The sequence below is a fragment of the Amblyomma mixtum genome, chromosome 2, assembly GCF_055824585.1.
Source record: "Amblyomma mixtum isolate Tamu chromosome 2, ASM5582458v1, whole genome shotgun sequence".
Lineage (NCBI taxonomy): Eukaryota > Metazoa > Arthropoda > Arachnida > Ixodida > Ixodidae > Amblyomma > Amblyomma mixtum.
In genome coordinates, this window is record NC_143013.1 from 24,480,924 (window position 1) to 24,499,777 (window position 18,854).

At 44.3% G+C, this 18,854-nt stretch overlaps 2 protein-coding genes across 7 annotated transcripts in view; one reads left to right on the top strand and one right to left on the bottom strand.

Moving 5' to 3' along the window:
• Positions 1-227: 227 nt before the first annotated feature.
• Positions 228-18,854, bottom strand: part of PlexA (plexin A) — a 329,472-nt gene continuing 310,845 nt past the window's right edge. For all 6 annotated transcript variants that reach the window (XM_089570875.1, XM_089570874.1, XM_089570873.1 and 3 more), the window contains 16 exons: positions 18,104-18,353; positions 16,773-16,915; positions 15,941-16,071; positions 15,743-15,802; positions 15,559-15,636; positions 15,406-15,472; positions 14,410-14,728; positions 13,274-13,377; positions 12,107-12,203; positions 11,727-11,824; positions 11,559-11,648; positions 10,957-11,126; positions 10,338-10,550; positions 9,490-9,565; positions 9,319-9,393; positions 228-4,307 (listed from right to left, as the gene is read on the bottom strand). In XM_089570875.1, the coding sequence (XP_089427001.1) occupies positions 4,206-4,307; positions 9,319-9,393; positions 9,490-9,565; positions 10,338-10,550; positions 10,957-11,126; positions 11,559-11,648; positions 11,727-11,824; positions 12,107-12,203; positions 13,274-13,377; positions 14,410-14,728; positions 15,406-15,472; positions 15,559-15,636; positions 15,743-15,802; positions 15,941-16,071; positions 16,773-16,915; positions 18,104-18,353 (2,073 nt within the window). In that variant the 3' untranslated portion in view covers positions 228-4,205. The remainder of the gene's footprint in view (positions 4,308-9,318; positions 9,394-9,489; positions 9,566-10,337; positions 10,551-10,956; positions 11,127-11,558; positions 11,649-11,726; positions 11,825-12,106; positions 12,204-13,273; positions 13,378-14,409; positions 14,729-15,405; positions 15,473-15,558; positions 15,637-15,742; positions 15,803-15,940; positions 16,072-16,772; positions 16,916-18,103; positions 18,354-18,854) is intronic.
• Positions 6,823-7,748, top strand: LOC149358716 (uncharacterized). The gene is made up of 2 exons (XM_089575277.1): positions 6,823-6,854; positions 7,268-7,748. The coding sequence occupies exons 1-2, from the start codon at positions 6,823-6,825 to the stop codon at positions 7,746-7,748; spliced, it is 513 nt and encodes a 170-aa protein (XP_089431403.1).

The window sequence follows — 18,854 nt, forward strand, 5'->3', positions numbered from 1 at the left end:
ATTATTAAGTGCCTGCGTTTTCAAGTTCTTGGTGCAGTGTTTGAAGTTAGAGAAGGTTATTTAAAACCAGTTAAGGGAGAGCAGTGCAGCAGTTTTTTTCTTTTTCTTATAACTGCTTGCAGCCTGCAGGCATGCAAACAAAACATGCAAACCAGAAAGGTGAATGAAATTCTGTCAATGGCTTGTGCTTTAATGATAATGCAGATGAGGAACAACAGTAAACAATACAGTTTTTTCATACACTGTTTTAATGAAAGAAATCACTTGAGCAAGATAGTGAATTCTCTAAACCAATACCATAATAAAAATATGTATGCTATAAATATGTTACAAAGTGAGTTTCTTGTACAAAAGTCTGGTTGCTTTGTTTTCACACCTTAGCCTTAGCACACAAGTCCTTGTTTTTTTGTTTACAAGTGTGACTGGTCACTCGCGCATGTCACACAATGAATACACATTCTCTCACATGCACACTCACATAGAACGTAGTAGGAGAGAGTGCAACATAACTTTTCTTTCACATATTCTCGGCGGCTGAAATGTACTTCCAGAGGTCCGCAAAACACACACACACATGCACGCGCACACACACACACACCACGTAGATTCATAAACGACACATCTGGAAATGGGTGCAAGTGGTGGCTATGTACAAAAGCGAGGCTTGCAAAACGCAGCCGCTTCGTGCCCTGTTGGCTCCTGTGAGTGCCTGCCTAGGTAGTGCAGCAGCTTCGAGATACTTATGGGGGTTGCTTTGGAAGATGTACAAACACCATCGTGACAAAGTTACAGGGTGACTTGCCAAAAAAGAAAGCAAAGCACCGCGGAGGGCTGGACAAACGAGGCATTTACAAGTGCCGCATGGAGGCAGGCGTCCCGACCTCTCTGAACGAAGAGGGGCGGTTGAGAATGCCTTCAGTGACAGTTATTTAAGCAGTACATCTTGGCACATGGCTAAGTTGATGTTTTTGATTGAACAATGGGTACTGGTGCCATCTGCGCTGATGGGGAGTGAAAGCATTATGACCGTGAACACAAAAGAGTAGACTGCTGCCGTTATTACGCTTAATCTAGCTTGATGAAAGGCAACTCACTCGCGTAACATGTGCGAAGCAGCTGTCCTGCAAGCTGCCTGCATTATGCATTACAGGCTGACACCCACTGAAACAAAGGCTCTATACAGTTTTAGCTCACTTGAACATGCTTATTAAAGTTCACCTATACACAGAAAATAGGATACTCCACAGGACTTTGTCATAATTAAAACGAGATGCCTTTCAAGTTCACAAAAAAAAAAAGACCATGTCGTAACTTCAGGCATGCATGTTGGACAGAAAGAATACAGACACTCCTATGAACTAAAAGAGACTAAAATCGTCTGAACACTTTCTTGATGCAACAGCCCTTGCATGACTAGCAAACGACTGCCAAAGCAAGACATCACTGAACTAAAAACAACGTGGAAAGACTTAAAAAAAAAAGAAGCTAAGAACATGGCAGGATAACTCAAGAGTTAAAGAAATAGAATACTCATGAGTGACAGGTCTTTCTTCAGCCCTACACTTATCATTTTCTTTTTTCTTTTTGCTTAAGCACGAAATTGCCAGTTCTGAGGCAGCTATCACTTCAACAAATAGCGAACTCAGGAAAACGCAAGCAAAGAAAGTTTTGGGATTCACACCTCTATAAGCAGTTCTCGAGTGCCGCAATTCAATAGCATGCTCGAGCCTTTAGAGTGCGGGTGAGATATCTTTTTTTTCTGCTTTATGCCAGTTTCTGGCCTTCCCTTTTTGCCAAGAAGCAGGCAACAGGAGCTTTTTACCAGCACCTTTGCAGGATTTTTTTTCCCTAGTGAGCAGAGCACGCAGTAAAGTCCAGCTTCCATCGCATCTTCACTCACACATACGTAACACTCAATATTATCTTCCGAGACCGCACAGCACTGGTTGACACAGTTTTGAGAACACAGTCTTGAAGCAGTCCTCTCCTCTTCCAAGAGCTCCTCCGTTCCCTTTCAAGAATCAGAAGACGACGCCGTGAGCTCTCGTCACACATCCAGTCACAAATTGGCCTTAAAAGGCAAGGTCCATAAGCGATAAGAGATTGGCTGAGCCTTTCAGGTGCTGATATGTTGGCCTAACAGACATCATATCCACAGTAATGTTCGGGGTACTCAAGACACACTTTACACACGGAAAAGCCTGAAACAAGGTTCCTCTTCCCTACACTGCTCCACAGCGATTCTCTGGGACACAAGGCTACTCAGATGCAGCAAAGCAAACTCACTATCAGCGTCACTTGTTAGTTTCTTTAAGAGGTTCATAAGTCCGCATATATGTGGTACAAAACACAAAAGGTATCATAACAAAAAAATCACAGCATGAAGATATCCTTCAGTTCTAAGCTTGAATGATCTGAACTAAAAATGTCAGTAGGTGGCATTAAAACAACCGCATAGCAGGAAACCATGACCCACTATATAACCAAACAGCCCCGTTTATAATATAGCAAGCACGCATTAAAAGGACTGGCTAGGCCATCTCCATTCCTACTTAGTACAGCCAAGGAATATTGTTTTTTTTTGTTTTTTTTTCAGAACGTAGCAAAAGATAACGGAGCCCAACAGGTCTTATTATAGTAATAATTCTAACATGATAATTCGTAACATTTCTAGCCAGTCTGCAGGCTTTACAAGTGAAAACTAGTGCGGGGACACTTAAATCGCTATAATTTCTTTCTTGAAGAACACAGATGGTGAAATTAAGTAACAAGAAAGAATTAATAAATAGTCGGCATTATGAGCTGCGACAAGTGAGTAATGACACCAAAAGTTGAGTATGGGCAACCTTTCACCTTGTGCCCTTCAGGAAATCTGAAGCAGTGCGGAAAGCGTCAATGCTAGCTCAGAAAAAACATCCTTACTCTTCTCAGCCACCTTTTCAGAACAAGAAAGAAATGCAGTCCTGATCACACACAGTTCACATTGGTAAACATTATTGTGCACAGTAGTTCTTTAAGAAAATGAGTATGTCTCTGGAAAATTGCAAGTAGGTCTAGGCAGCCAAAGCAACCACAATTTGTTGGACAACATTTACACCTTGGAACCAATATCGCCTCAACTTTGCTGCATTTGCGCTTCTTCAACTCGCCGGAAGAGCAGCACCTAAATCCCACTTCAACTTAACCAAATGTTTTCAATACAAAGAGAAATGAAAAAAAAACCACAATGATTTTTGTTTCCATACCTTGCGCAATGGTAATGTCATCCCACAATGCGAGAATCGTTTTAAGTCGAGACTAAGATGACGCAAGAAAGGGCAATCATAATGCTTGAAATGTCAACATTTTTCGGCAATAGTTTGTGTGCCCATCAAAGAACATGGGCACAAAGCAAACGTGCCGGCTGAACACGTTTAGTCAGTTGCGTTGAGAATACCAATGGGTTGCTCAAAGCAACCCCTCCATAGTGAGAAAGACACACTTGTCTATTTGACTTATTTGGCCACCTGCATGCTTTGCTAGCAGAATTCAGAGCAAAATATTTGGTTTGTTTGGTTCCGCAGGAGAAACATTTGACCTTGCAATGACGGAGAGAGAGAGAGACAGGAATTCCTGTGTGTGGAGCTCCAAAAGAAAACAAGAAACAAAGGGAGGAGTTTCTCCCGGTCAATCAGTAAATCTGTCCCATGACTTCAAGAAGGCAGCTCCACCAAGGTAAGGTGTGAGTTGAGTAATCAGGGCTGCCACTTCCTCTTGCTCAAACAGCAGCTGGTTAGTGTCACTTATCTCTCCAAACACAGTGGGGGGAACACACGCGCACATGTTGTCGTCCTGCACAGGAACCACGACGGGGAATGGATGACGTCACTGGAAGAGGACTGCTGGCTCATTGTGGCCCTTGGGTGGAGAGGGGAAGAGGTGGGGAGGGAGGGCACTGCAGAACAGGGAGGTGGGGCAACAACGTTGCGTGGCATTCAGTGGAGGGTTGACACACACGCACACACCGTCTCCAGACACTCGCCAGAGGAGGGGGCCGGGAGAGAACCAAAAAGCAGCGCTGCAAATGTGGCCACCTTGCCGGGGGAAGCACACGGCGGCCATGTTGCGAGCGTGCAGCACGCGTGCGTGAACCGCATGGAGAGAAGCGGTCGTCGTCGTCAAGGTCCTTGTTGGCGTCACACGTCCACCGAGTGCCAGTGCAACCGTCATGCTTCCGACTCCCCGTTCATTATGGCATTCACCTGGCTCAGCTTGCGAGCCAGCTTGTTCTTCTGGGAGAATTCGTCTTCCTCTAATGTCTGCAGTAGCTGTGACCGTACAGAGAGAAAAGGGCAGTTGGATGATGAGCCTGCTTTAAGAGAGCACCGGCAGAAAGCTTTCAAGTAGTAGGCGTCCTTAAGTTTAATCAATTTGTATGGGCAGTGACAGGAGCAAACACCATTAACCGATGGGCACTGAACCTACCACAGACGTCCTACAGACATCCTGAACATCCGCAGGACGTCCCTGGGAGTTCCAATGCCCATTAGGTTATGCACCGTATTTCCATGTCAAGAGCCTCTATTACATATAATTCCTACCAGCATCAAATATTTTTGTAAATTCCATTTCTCAAGCAGGGTTATATTCAATAATATGACAATGACAGCCTTTCACCTTTGCCAATACAAAAAGCAAAAAAACAATTTAAAATATGGCAACCCAAATAACATGACACCAATATGATGTAGTAAAGGAGTGTAGACACCTAATTTTGGTGGCATGTTTTCTTGTTCGCAGTGATGCGCAAGACATTACTATACAATGGATCATCACACACGGTATTCGCCTATGACTGCCAAATGATTTATAATCAAATTTTTGACTCATGCTGTTTTGGTGTCAAAAGGTCTACAACATCAAAGTTTCGCATAAGCCACGTAAGGCATGAAGAAACTGCAATATAATGGCTGCTTCTTCATTTCTTGTCATCCTTGAGGAAGGCTGGCTTTTTAGCATTTTAGTGAGTTAAAATGATGAAGCAGTCATTATACTGCAGTTTTTTCATGCCTCATATGATCTATGCACAACTTTGATGCCACAGCCATCATTAGGCTGTTGAAACCAAAACAGCATGAGAGAGAAATTCAATTACAGTCGAACCCGGATATATCGAACCCGCATATTTCGAATTATTGGCTATATCGAACACACAGAATATCCCCTTGAAAATACTATGTAAAAGTATAGGACAGTTGCGTTGTATATCGAATTCCATTTTCGCCGGACATTGGATATATCGAACGCCGTGCCGCGCCCCTGGAAGGTGCGCTTTCCCCAAAGACATTCCTTTCCGGTCCTCAGCCGCCTCAGCGGAGAACATTTCCGAAGTCAGTCAGCAGGTGCAGGGCCTTTTTTTTTTTGTTCCCCCATTTTTGCGCCCCCCGGCGCGAGGAAGGGAAGGAAGGGAAAACTTTATTTACACTAATGGTTTTTCCTGCGGTTTGGGGGCATCTTCAGAGACGTCTTGGTTCTACCCCCCGGAGCCTTCTCTGTCGAAGTTGTCCGCCTCTAATTAGTGGTCGGTTGCCCTCAGTCAAGGGCTCCGCTGGCCACTGCCGCCCGTTGAGCTCGCTGTACCAGACCTTGTTGGTCTTCACAGCGGTCGCTGGACAGCAGAGTCTCCCACTGCTCCGCACTCGGGTTTTGTGTTTTGGGGACCATGTTTTGGCAGGCCCATGTGATGTGGTATAAGTAGGTTTTTCGTCGCACCAGGACATTTGTCCGTGTATATCGTAGGGTGCATTTTGTTTAGTATATGTAGGTTTGGGAAAGAGCCTGTTTGTAATTGTCTCCAAGTGACAGCTTCCTCTCTGCTGAGAGATTTGTGTGGTGGGGGTATCGCATTCTTCTGCCTCTATAGTTTTGTAGTATGGCCGAGTATTCCCAGGGTATTGGCGCGAGTTCCGCGGTCTCATCGGATGCTCGGAAAGTAATGTATCCTCGAGCTATCCTGTTGGCCTCTTGGTTCCCTGCCACCCCCGTGTGCCCCGGTACCCACACAATTTTGTGTGGGATCTTGTCGTTTTGTTCTTCCTGGTTTTTAATTCTGTCGCTCGCTGCGAGGAGTATACGGAGCGCGTGACGACCTATCCTGCCATTCATGTAATTTCGGCAGGCTGTTTGAGAGTCCGTGAGTATTGTTAGTGACCGCCCGGTTCTACAGCCCTCCGCCACCGCTAGAGCAACGGCTACTTCCTCGGACTCTGCAGCTGTGCAGCCTCGGAGAGATGCGCTGGTCATTTCGCGTAAAGACGAATCGACCACCGCCGCTACAGCGATTTTGGTATCTCCTCCTCTCCAAGACACGTCTGTATACACGGTCGTGGCTTGAGAAGCGTATGTTTTCTCTATGAATTCGGCCCTCGCTTCTCTTCTGCCTCGATGGAGGTTGGGATCTATGTTTTTTGGTATTGGAGCTACCTTGAGGGTCTTGCGAAGCTTGTCGGGGATCGTTGCTGTCCTCGACATTTCTCGCATCTGCTCGCGGTATCAGAGCCTCTGCAGGAGTGCTCTTCCAGTCGTTGTTTGCAACAGCCTGAGTTTTTGCGACTCAAGCTGCGCTTCTCATAGCTCCTCAAAGGTGTTATGTAATCCCAGGGCCATGAGTTTTTCTGTAGACGTGTTGCGTGGTAGTCGGAGCGCTGTCTTATACGCTTTGCGTAGCAGGGCATCTGTTTGTTGTATTTCGTTTTTGTTGAGGCACTGGTAGGGTAGGCTGTACGTGATTCGACTAACTACTAGGCTTCTGACTAGTTTGAGTGTGTCCTCTTCACGCATGCTATGTCGCCTGTAGGTGATGCGGGTGATCATGCGTACGACTTGTAGCGTTGTTGCTTTCAGTAGGGTAAAAGTGTGAGTACTGCGCTGCTTGGATCGAACCAACATGCCTAAAATTCTTATTGTTGTCTTTTCGGGTATGGGCGTCCCTTCTAGGTAGACGTTGAGTTTTAGGTCCTCGTTGGTTGGCGCGGCGCGAGCTTTCCCGCTCCTCCTGTACCACCGGCGTGTGCTTGGTCAAGGTCATTGGAGCTCAGCGAAGAGAGAGCGCGGCACGGAGACCCGCTGCGACGTTTCCAAGCCACGCTTCCTGGGGAAAGGAAGAGAGAGAAAACGGTCGCTCGTGGGTCTGGAGAGAAGGGAGAGCTCAGAAAAAAAAAAAAAAGCGAAGCCCAGGGCGCCGATCTTTCTCCCTGCTCTTTCTTTTTCCTCTGTCGTTTCTTTGCAGCCGTGTTGACTGCCGCTCGCATAGGCTTCGCTCGGACCGCACCATCTGTGCCTCGCGTGTTTTTCTTGTGTGTGCCTGTGTTTCAACGCGCGACGTGAAGCAGGCCACAGTAGCCAACTGTTTTGACAAGGCAGGCCTTGAAGTGGCCGGAGATGAATGTCCGGAAGATTTAGACGACGATGAGTGCTTGGACGACGCGTTTCGCGACTTGTCCAATTTTCCCGGCGTCGTTCCGTCCGAAGTGACGGTTGAGGACTTTATTAACGCTGACAGCGAAGTTCAGGCGGTAGCCGACCTTGCTGGTGAGGACATTGTGGCCGGAATAGCTGGCGTTCAAGACGCCGATTCCAGCGACGACGAGGGCAACTGTGTTGTCGAAGAAAAGCGTCCATGCGCAGCCACTGAACTGGCGTCAGCGTTCAGCCTGATTCAGCGCTCTCGCACCTGGACAGTCTCGAGAAGATCAAGGCCAGTGTTTTGAACTTCGTTTCCCAGTGGAAAAAGCAGCCCAAAATTAGTGATTTTTTTTCCGCGAAATAAAGCGCTTTCACATTGCGTGCGCATACTATATGATTCGCGGCTGTTCCAAACGGTAAGCCACAATTTGTTGTGATCGCGAGTGTAGTTTTAGCTTATATCTGTATATCGAATTTTCGCTATATCTAACTATTTTCCAATCCCCTTCGAATTCGATATATCCGGGTTCGACTGTATAAACAATTTAGCGACATAGGCAAATACCACTCCTAATATTCAATCCTAATGCCTTACGCATCGTTGCAAAGAAGAAAACACGCATCCAAAAATTAGGCGTCTACACTCCTTTAATATCACAAGTGAAACCATTCAGCTTTTGCTTTAATGTCTGTGCTGTGCTCAAAAATCACACAAAACTGCAGTACAGTGGACTGTCATTATTTAAATTCACCTAATTCGATTCGGCTCGTACAAGCCAAAATAAAGTGCATTAAAAATTAGAAACGCTTCCCATAATTCATGCAGATAGTCAGTCTGTGCAGAGTTTGAAATAACAGGAGTTGATCGTATATGCGAAAATCGGTTCCACTAGGTAGCCTTGCCACACTATGCAAGTGCAAACACATGCCTCAAAGTCATAGCAGATGTGAATGCTCTAGGTCGACAGGGTTTCACTTCTTGCAAAGTGCGCATGTAACGTGCTGTCCATCCCACTTAGAAGTTAAGGCTAGCATGTATAGTTTAACTTAGCTTAAGGGGGGACACTGATCTTGAAAAGAAAATTTTATTAATTTAGTCATACTGATTACATTTTCAGGGCACATGTATTTTCGTGCGCTGATTCTAGGTATGTCATTTAATTTCATGTAAAACAATTCCTTGAGCACTTATGCACATTTTATGCAACTATTTTGCGGAGAGTTTTGAAGGAAATTTGCTGCAGGAAACTCGCTGAAATGTATGCCATTGGGTTCTCTTGACACCAAGGAATACAATAAGGGTAAAATTATAATCCTGGCTCTCATAGAACTCGACTAATAGGGTACTGAAGCTGCCACTTCAGAAACAGGAATACACACTTTCCTTCTTATTTCTGAAGCGACAACTTCAAAACTCTATAACTTAAGTTCTATGATAGGCAGGAAGACATTTTCACCCTTATTGTATTCCTTGGTGTCAAGAGAACATAATGGCATACATTTCAGCGAGTTTCCCACAGCAAATTTTCTTCAAAGCTCTCCACAAAATACTAGCATAAAAAGTGCATAAGTGCTCAAGGAATTGTTTTACATGAAATTAAATGACATATTTATAATCAGCACACAAAAATACATATTCCCTGAAGATTTCATAGCTGTGACCAGTGTCCCCCCTTAAGAAAAATCTATAATAGAGTAATGAATGCAGTGAAACAAATAAACAAAACTCATGTATACATCAAAAAAGCAGAGTAAAGCAATTTTGAGCATTCTTTCAATCTTCCTACACTCAGTACTTGTTCTGCAAGCAATTAGCTAGGCAATTTTTCACAATCAGTGACAGCTGCAGCAAAATCACAACACAAGTGCACTTACTTGATCTGTGTATTTGTAGGCATACTTGTACAACTCGTGCAGAGCAACATTTGTGTTGAACTCATGTGCGTGAAGCTGCAATATAAAACACAAAGTGGACAAGGCACTTCAGATTTAATCCACTCTGTGAGAACGAAGAAATGCATGTCAGCAGAGTGGAACTCAACGTACCCTGGACTCTTCTGCGAGCATGGCATTCATGTCTTGGTCACTGATGGCAGGCATCACCTTAATATCTTGGTAATACCTGTAATGGTAGGGAAAAAAACAACAAAGACAGATCATGTAACGAAGTTCAGAAACAAAACACAGATTCTTACATAGATAAGCCTGCGCACTCAGTGTCTACGAATGACTACGAGTGCAATAAATTCTATCATGCAAGTGCCTCTGAAAAGTCCGGAAATGTTAATTACATATACTTCAGCATGCCTTTCTTATTTAATGAAGCATTCTTAACTTTTTTTGTAACCTCTATCAGGGCACACATTACAGGCACGAATGAAAGTCATAAGTATCTGTTTTTTAGTGCTATCGTGGATCTAATGCACAAATGTGTGCTAATACATGCCATCCTTGGTAAAACTTAGAAAACAGAATTTTTGCACAAGGCATTAGCCAAGTTTAATTTACATCCAAGCAAAATCAATGGAATGTAATCGGAATTGCTATCTTTTAACGTATTAAGAGAAGTCATCCAAAAATGGCATTAACAGTCCCAACACGTCTCCATCGTCATACTACCACTCACTCCGCCAGCAACCCTTCCTGGAAAGTTGAAGATACATTCAGGCCAGTTGTCTCGGATCATGGCACTGTCCTTGCTGTGACTAACGCTTCTTGTATGAAAGAGGTATACAGAAAGTAGTGAAACAGTTGGTATAACTTTCTTATTAACTGACATATATCACTCAAATTCTTCATGCTTGAAGAGCAACCCTTTCTCTGCATGATTTGCTCCATGCCCATGTAAGAAGCCAGTGATCAGACAAACCCAATGGAGAAGAGTGAGTGAGTACCTTTCAACCCAGTCCTTGTATATGGGAATGTCCTTGGCATAGAGCAGCTTGCTGCTGGGGGAGTCCTTGCCCAGCCGGTGGTCGGATGTCGAGCAGGCATCCATAAAAGTCTGTGCCACCACTGACAGGCACGAGTCAACTATGTTGGACTTCACTATGTCGAACACAAAGTTGGGGTTCTTGATGAGGTTCACCCAGAATCGCAGGGGAAGGCTGCAATACGGCAAAAGACAGGTTTCGAGTTTATTTCATTGTAATGAAAGTGCTTAATCCCGGCCACCGTGGCTGGGATTCTGCGTTTCAATGGAGTCGAAGTGCAAAACCACTCATGTGCTGTGCGATGTCAACCCGCGCTAAGAACCCCATGTGGTCTAAATTAGCCTGAAGCCCTTCACTATGGCGTCCCTCATAGCCAATGGTCTTTTGAGACGTTAAACCTCACATACATCACCATCATACAGTTAACACTGGTCTTTTCTTCAGACACAATACTGATCATATTTCAGAGCGATGGGCCTTCTATTACAGTCCATGAACCCTGTGATGTTTGTACACCTGGTCATTTACGATTGGAGATGCCTGACACTCCTGTGCACATAACAGGAGATAAAGAACCAACCTGTTGGACTTCCACGTGTGCACCACCTCTGGGTCGGTGATGCCATGCTGCAGGGCCTGGTCATCCAGGAAGTCGAACATGTACTTGATGGCCAGTGGTAGGGCACTGCCACGATGGGCTGTGCTGAAGATCGTCTCAAACAGGTCGTCCACAAACTTCTGCAGCGTGCCCTGGAAACCGCCAAACATACAAGCATCATCAGCTGCCGCCACGAAAAATGGGCCACAGCGGCAGTGCCACATCAATACATATTTGCTAACCAAAAAGGAACACTGAAAACTGCTTCGTAACAAATTTTTATTCTTGGTAAATCAAGATTGTTGGGCTTTTTGTAGTATGGCTGATTGATGGCTGTTCAACAGCAAAAGTATAAAAAAAAAACTGCAAACCATCCTGCATTTAAAAGTCTACATGAAATTTTAGTGGCGCTGAATACCAAACAAATCACAAGATGTAGCTCCTGTGAGATATTTACAGTGTATACACTATCACCAGTTTGAAGAAACACAGTAGCAAAGTACAATGAATATACATGACAAAACATAACGAAACCCGCATTGAAAGGCTCTGGTGGGAACTGTGGGTTCCACAATAGTTATTACCTTTGTGGCAAGTAGCCTTGTGAGGTAGATCTCAGAGACCATCTTGTTTCCACGCTCCCCTTCCTTGTTCTCACCATCATGGTGCTTCACCTGCACCAAGAAAGGACGCATATAGTCGGCTGGACATAACAAGGAAAGGAACACGGCAAGAGAAGGAACTGAGCTCACCAGGTGCCAATATTTGTAGCCGGTCTCTGGATCATGGTTCAACGGAGAAGTTGCCCGGCTGAGTGGTGGGCTGGTTTTCAATGAGAAGTTCAGGGTCTCTGCATGGAGTGGATGCACGCCAGGTAAGAAACCAAGCAAATCTTTTCTAGTTAGCTGTGCACTACTTAGCACTGCTTTTCCCAAACTTCAGCTACCATAGCTTGACTAAGGCACCTGTCTGAATACATTTGTGCACAGTTTCCCATTGGGTATGCGTATGTCAATATCCTGAGATAACATTACCAAATGTGTTCCTGTTAGCATTGCGGTATTCATAAAAATAGCTATCTCTACAGCTCCAAAGTGACAGGAAACTAGAATGGAGTGCACAGCAGACTGACCATATTTGTGAGACTTCTCCATCTTCTCGGACATGATGGAAAGGTTGTACATGGACGACTGCTTGGGAACCAGGGTCAGGTTGGCCCCATCGTTAACCTGTATGTGAGAGGTAACGTGAATTCATCAGTGATCACTGCAAGATGAAGCACACTGGTCTTGGCCAACAACACAGGCTCTGTGTAAAACCAGTGTAATGCATCTTGCCTAAGTATACAGGTTTACAGGTTTTTGCACGAGCGTGTTCATTTATTCATTCATTCAAACTACAGCCATTTGCAAATACTTACAGCAATGTGAACTTCTCTATAGTAAAAAATTATTTTATCCACAATATTTCTAGTAGGCGCTCAGCTGCTTTCAAGGTTTTTCACTACAATGACTAACGCTGATGTTTGCCAGAGTACTTGGTCTGCATTTGCCAGGAAGTGCAACTTTTTTCAAGATTCTTATTTTGTAGCAAAATTTTTAAAATGATACCGTAGAAGCAAATGACAGCACAAAAAGGGGTGACAAGAAACCAGCACAACAAGCAAATGTGCAAAGAACCACATATCTTTTCATAGCAACAGTCTTGCTCGTCACTGCCTCAGACAATAACGAGCTTTCACACTGAGGAAACAAATTACTTCAACATCCGCCATAAATGGAGAATGAAATGTATTGAAAAATGGTAAGGTATGCTGCCTCAGCTCGCTAACAGAAACTACGGCTAACATGAATTTAATGGAAGGAACGCTGACCAAAAGGTTGTTAATATGAAGACGAAGATGTTTCGGCTTCTATACGGAAGCCTTGATCATGAAGCCTTGAAACTACAGGTAAGCCTTGTACTTCCAATCATGATTACGGTTCTGAAAGAACTGAACTTCAGTGATGATCTAAGTTGACTGAGAGCACGTGTGGTATGAATGCCCAAGCTGGCAACAGTGCACACAAACCTCCCATTCCTTGTTAAATGTGCGTTGCACTGAGTTATCGCTATTCTTCAGTTCTGCATGCCATTTTTTGCACTGTATCAGTATCAGCAGCAATTAGGAAAGAACACCTATTGTGAGCAGCCTTTGTTTCCTGTTGTCCAACTTTACTTCGTGCTGTGGTGTTCACCTCCCCAATAAACAATAAAAGTGCAGTGAGGATACAAAGACAGCTGAGTGAGGTGCACTGACCCTGTAGTGTGCCAGGGTATTCAGCCTCTTCCATTCCCCTTCACCCTTGGTGGTTGAGTCTTCATCTGACAAGATCAGGCGCCCCGAGTTACCCGTCCTCCACTCTGTCAAAAAAAAGAAGAAAGGCCGCACATTGCACCATTAGCACAAATGACCGGGCAATTTCTAACTCCCAGAGAGGAAACATAATAGCGAAACAGGCAAGCAGGCAGCGTAAAAAAAAAAAGGCCGCCACCGTCTGGAAGACACTGAAGTAATGAGCGTTAGCTGTTTGGTTTACTAGAATTGATATGAATGAGATTAAAGCACGCGACAGGTGGTTGTTTCTACAATGCTATTGTAGATGGTGTTACAAGTCCCAATGCGAGATGTGCTGTTTTCTAGTTGCTGCCACAGATGGCGCTGTGATCTCAGGGTGGTAGCAGACCCCACGAAATCTCGAAACGTGATGAGTAAGAGCTCGTGCTCTTAAGGGGGGACACTGGTCTTGAAAAGAAAATTTTATTAATTTAGTCATAGTGATTACATTTTCAGGGCACATGTATTTTTGTGTGCTGATTCTAGGTATGTCATTTAGTTTCATGTAAAACAATTCCTTGAGCACTTATGCACATTTTATGCAACTATTTTGCGGAGAGTTTTGAAGAAAATTTGCTGCAGGAAACTCGCTGAAATGTATGCCATTGGGTTCTCTTGACAACAAGGAATACAATAAGGGTAAAATTATAATCCTGGCTATCATAGAACTTGAGTTATAGGGCACTGAAGCTGCCACTTCAGAAACAGGAATACACACTTTCCTTCTTATTTCTGAAGCGACAACTTCAAAACTCTATAACTCAAGTTCTATGATAGGCAGGAAGACAATTTCACCCTTATTGTATTCCTTGGTGTCAAGAGAACATAATGGCATACATTTCAGCGAGTTTCCCACAGCAAATTTTCTTCAAAACTCTCCGCAAAATACTAGCATAAAAAGTGCATAAGTGCTCAAGGAATTGTTTTATATGAAATTAAATGACATATTTAGAATCAGCACATAAAAATACATATTCCCTGAAGATCTCATAACTGTGACTTCATTAATAAAAATTTTTTTTTCAAGACCAGTGTCCCCCCTTAAAAGGCATCCTCACCCAAGTCCAGGTCGTCCTTGCTTGGTCGCTGGGAGGAGGGCATGTTCTTGTAGATGGCGTCCAGACCTTTGTCCTTGACCTGGGACACAGTGTCACAGTCGAGGACCTTCACAGGCGTCTCGTTGTTCTCCCCGAGCTCGTAGCTCAGCTGCGCTATCGAGATGTAGGCCGTCATGCTCTTGTAGTCGATAGACTGCCGGATGAGCTTCTCTTCCGAGAGGGAGTAGCGTGCTTCGCTTGTGATGGCGTCCACTGGGCCCTTGTCCACCTGCTGCTTGATGGCGCGGTACAGCACGAAAAGCGGCTCTCCCGCGCACTCCTGGGGTACGGGGGGGGGGAAGCATGGGGCAGAGAAAAGGAAGCAAGTGCCGTGGGTATTAAGCTTCCGTGTGCCTCACTTCTAGACACGGGCGAGCACATACTGAGGTATGAACAGGTCAGGCACTGACTGAGAAGTGTACAGTGCATATGTATTCGACCAAAATTTGATCTAAAAAAAACATTGCCCGATTTTTACCCCCAAATTCCAGAATACAAATGAAGCTCCAAAACAAAGGGCCTTATGCATATGTAACGGATGTGACACGAGAAAGCTAATGCCAGTTTGTGCAATAGCACTTCTTGTCTATCCCTGCTTGTACTCATTAGCGTCGGTAATATATAAGAACATATGCTGCAGTATGCCTCCGAAATAATAATTATAATAAAGACTCAGGAACTCTATAAGCTCTTGAGTAGTCTGGAGAGGATGGTGTAATAGGCAGGAAACAAGCAGGACATTTGCCCGTTAAATACAGCAATCACACCTAACTGGTGTGCCCTATCCAGTTTCAAAAACAGACAGCGAAAACATGTACATTCAGGTCAAGTAGCTACAACTAATGCTGGGTGATATAACATCTTCGAAGTTTGTTTTCATCAATATCTGAGCAGTTCAAATAATCACACACGCACTGAACAGCATTGATATTTTAGAAAGAAAACAAGGCTGCTCACCCGTAGGAACTTGTAGAGCAAAAATGTGAACCACGCTGAAAGCATTTTCTCCGCTACAGACTCAGTCCTGCAAGCAAGGAACAGTTGTTAGCCTTGACGGAGTTCAATGCAGCAAAACATTGTTGCCAACATTGCCTTAGAAGCGCTGCGTACCTTCGTAGAAGGAGCTTTGGGTGACTCTTGCCTTCTATGCACTTTTCAATCAGCTCTGCTAACAACGTCTTGAGAATGCTGTTCAAATAAATAAAATGGAAAGGTTGCAATTGAGGTACAAGTTCCGAAGCATTGGTGGATAAGTCCACTCAAAGGAAGGAATATACTAGGAGAATATACTCACTCTGTACAGTACTCCATCTTGCCCTGAAGTGTCACCATGATTAACGACGCAACGCTCACCCTGAAATTGTAAGCAAAGGTTGAGAAAGCTTGTTCACCATGGCCCTTCAACTTTTATTTTTTAAACTTATTAGATAACCTGCTGCACTCTTAAGCTGAGAGAGAAGCCCTAAAACAGGGGAATGAGAAAGGAGCTCACCTGTCACGCATTGAGAAGTACCGGTTTGACTCCAGAGTTCGGATGAACAGAAGGAGAAATGTTTTGTTCATCACGAGCTGTCCAAAGTACCAAAGTCCCTTTTCCATGTACTGCTTCTTCACAGCATCGATCTGTAACGGACACAATTACGCGTTGTTTTTAAAAATGAGCTTGGCAATTAACACACTACCGACATTGGCTACACACAATACAATACAATATGATACAATACACTGAGGAAGACATACTTGTTGTCTACAGATAGACTAAACAATATATAGTAGCAGGATACAGTATGAAACACAGTAAAAATTATTAACAGCGATGCTTTTAAGACTGCCGTATCTAATCTCTTTTCATAGATTGCTGTCACATTTCTGTTCCATTACCTTTTATTCTTTTTTCCATTTCCCGTTACATGCAGCCATAAATTTGTTTGCTGAAATTTTTTGCTGCCACTTTTTCATAAAAAAAAAAGTTTTCCTGGTTTCTGGCCTAGGCACAGGTGGTAATAAAATAAAATAACCAAAACAAACAAGCATTGCTTGAATGGTGTCACATACACAAAACCTTGATCTTGGGGAAAAACACAGCGCACTCCTAAGACAAGGACGAAGAAAGACAAGACAATACAGTGCTGTATCGTCTTGCAAGTTACCTTCATCTTAGCAGCCCACGCTGGCTTTGCAAATCCCCCATAAAAATACAAGCCTACTAACAAACATGGCAGGAGCAACAATGACAGCACATTGCAAGAAAAGAACTACTACTACACATGAGCGGGACTCAGGGGCAGGGGTGGTGGGGTTGCAGTAGGGGTCTCTTAACTGACCTGCATGTCTCTGAGCACTGGGTGATCCTCCACATTGGGGAACAGAACCTTCATTGTGTATGCCCTGTAGTCCAGGAACGGAATGCCCCCTGCCGTCAGGTCGCTCGTGAGGTCAGTCATCTCGGTTTGAAGCTCAGCAAACGCTGAAAAAGAGGGAAAAATGGTGCTACAGCCAGCAACAAAAAAAAGATGGGTGGAAAGGGGAAACAAACACAAAGTAACACTAAAACAGAGCTGGGGAACATAAACACAATTTTTACTCACTGTAGTGTATTTTCTCTTTCATACCTTTAGGACATTTATTGCTCCTTGGCACATACTCAGTGGGTGCTATGTGACGAACTCTAGGTGAGTCTTTCGCTTTTATTTTGTTCTACAGCAGCTGTGTTGCACTCTGTTCAGTGGCATAAGCCAAGCTTTCCATTTTTTTCCTCAAGATGCATCTTTAAAAATAGTACGACCCTGCTATGTTTTCTACATCTTTCCTTACTAGCTACAACGCCACTCCTATATAAAATATCCAAGCAATTGAAGACACTAAAAACAAGAATGCCCTGGCATAAACGTCCATAAAGTCAAGGGTGTCAAAAACAAATCAACTGCCTCAATCAGGGTAATGTTCTTAATGCTTGGGAAAAAAAAGTAAAAAAAAAAAGGTAAATACAGGTGACCAGCAGCCCACTCCAGTTATGCTATGGTGGAATGAAAAACCGACAAAATAAAAATGAAATGGAGCAATAGCAGAAATTCTAAAGAGAAAAGAAAAGCAAAAATAAAAATCACAGGACGGTTACAAGTGTATAACAAGAATGCCTCAGCATTAGCTGTTGTGTGTTACAGTAAATAATTAAAAGCCAGGCATTGGACAAGTGGATGCTTGCACCCCTGCTCTCTGCCGGTGGGTTTTGAACCAACCACCTCTCCTACAGCCAAGGCTGACGCCCAAACCATTAGGCCACCCATCACATCCCACCCTCTCTTCCCCTCCCACTTTCTCTCAAATTTTGGCACCTGTCGCCTCCTCTCTTTCCCTCTCCACTTTGGTCACCTGCCAATCAAGGCAGGTGGCCGCGACGATGACGACATGAAATTGGTGAATGAGCTAACGAAAGGATGTTGTGTCCGGTAGGCCCGAGAAAGGCAACCAAGGTGATGAAAAACACAGTGGGGTGAAAAAAGAACACAAAAATAAACCACATAAACACAACCACACACAAACACTGGAAAAGCTGATTCAGAACCTCGACCCTGGGCGTCAAACCTAGAAACCCCTGAGCTGGGTGCCTCCTTCCTTTCACACACTACAAATGGCTACAGATGGCGTGACTCACCTTCTTTGCACTCGCTGGCCACCCTCAGCTCGAGCACATCCATCTGCTCCTGCATGGTCTTGAGCACACGGCTGCTCTCGGTGGACTTGCGGCGGTACGCGATGAGAATGACAAACACGATGACCACCAGCACGCCGACGCCCACGCTGACACCAATAATGGCTGGCACGGGCACCGCACTCTCGGGCCCCACGGGGATGTCGTAGCTGAGGCGGCCAATCGTGAACTTGAGCTTGTCCCCGACCTCCACCTGGTTCACACAAGGCAACAAGCGGCACCGGTGAGGCTGGGGTGACACTGAATACAGCAAGTAAGCTAGAGGTTCACTGATTTCAAACATCGGGAGACTTCGCGGTGGAAAGCTCCAAGGAATTACAACAAATTAGTCAGAGGTAACGGCTACTTCAAAAACTCAGCCGAACATATTTAAGCTAAGCAACAATTACTTTGTGAAAAGCCCTTTTGCACGTGTAGAACTGCTACCCATGAATGACACGAAGCAGGGGCTAAGGAAACAAGAATGCTAACAATACCAATTAATACAGCAGCTCTAGCACATACTAATAAAAAGAAAAATTAAATCACAGCAAGTGTAAAATATGTACAAAGCTCTCACACACGCGAAAGAATAAATGCCCCTTGCACTGAACTCCCGTAAACAATGCAAGCAATAAATTTTATTTTAATATTCCCTTTAAAAATGTGCACATCCTTTTGTCAACAAGCTTCTGGCAAGCTATTTGAAGCTCAA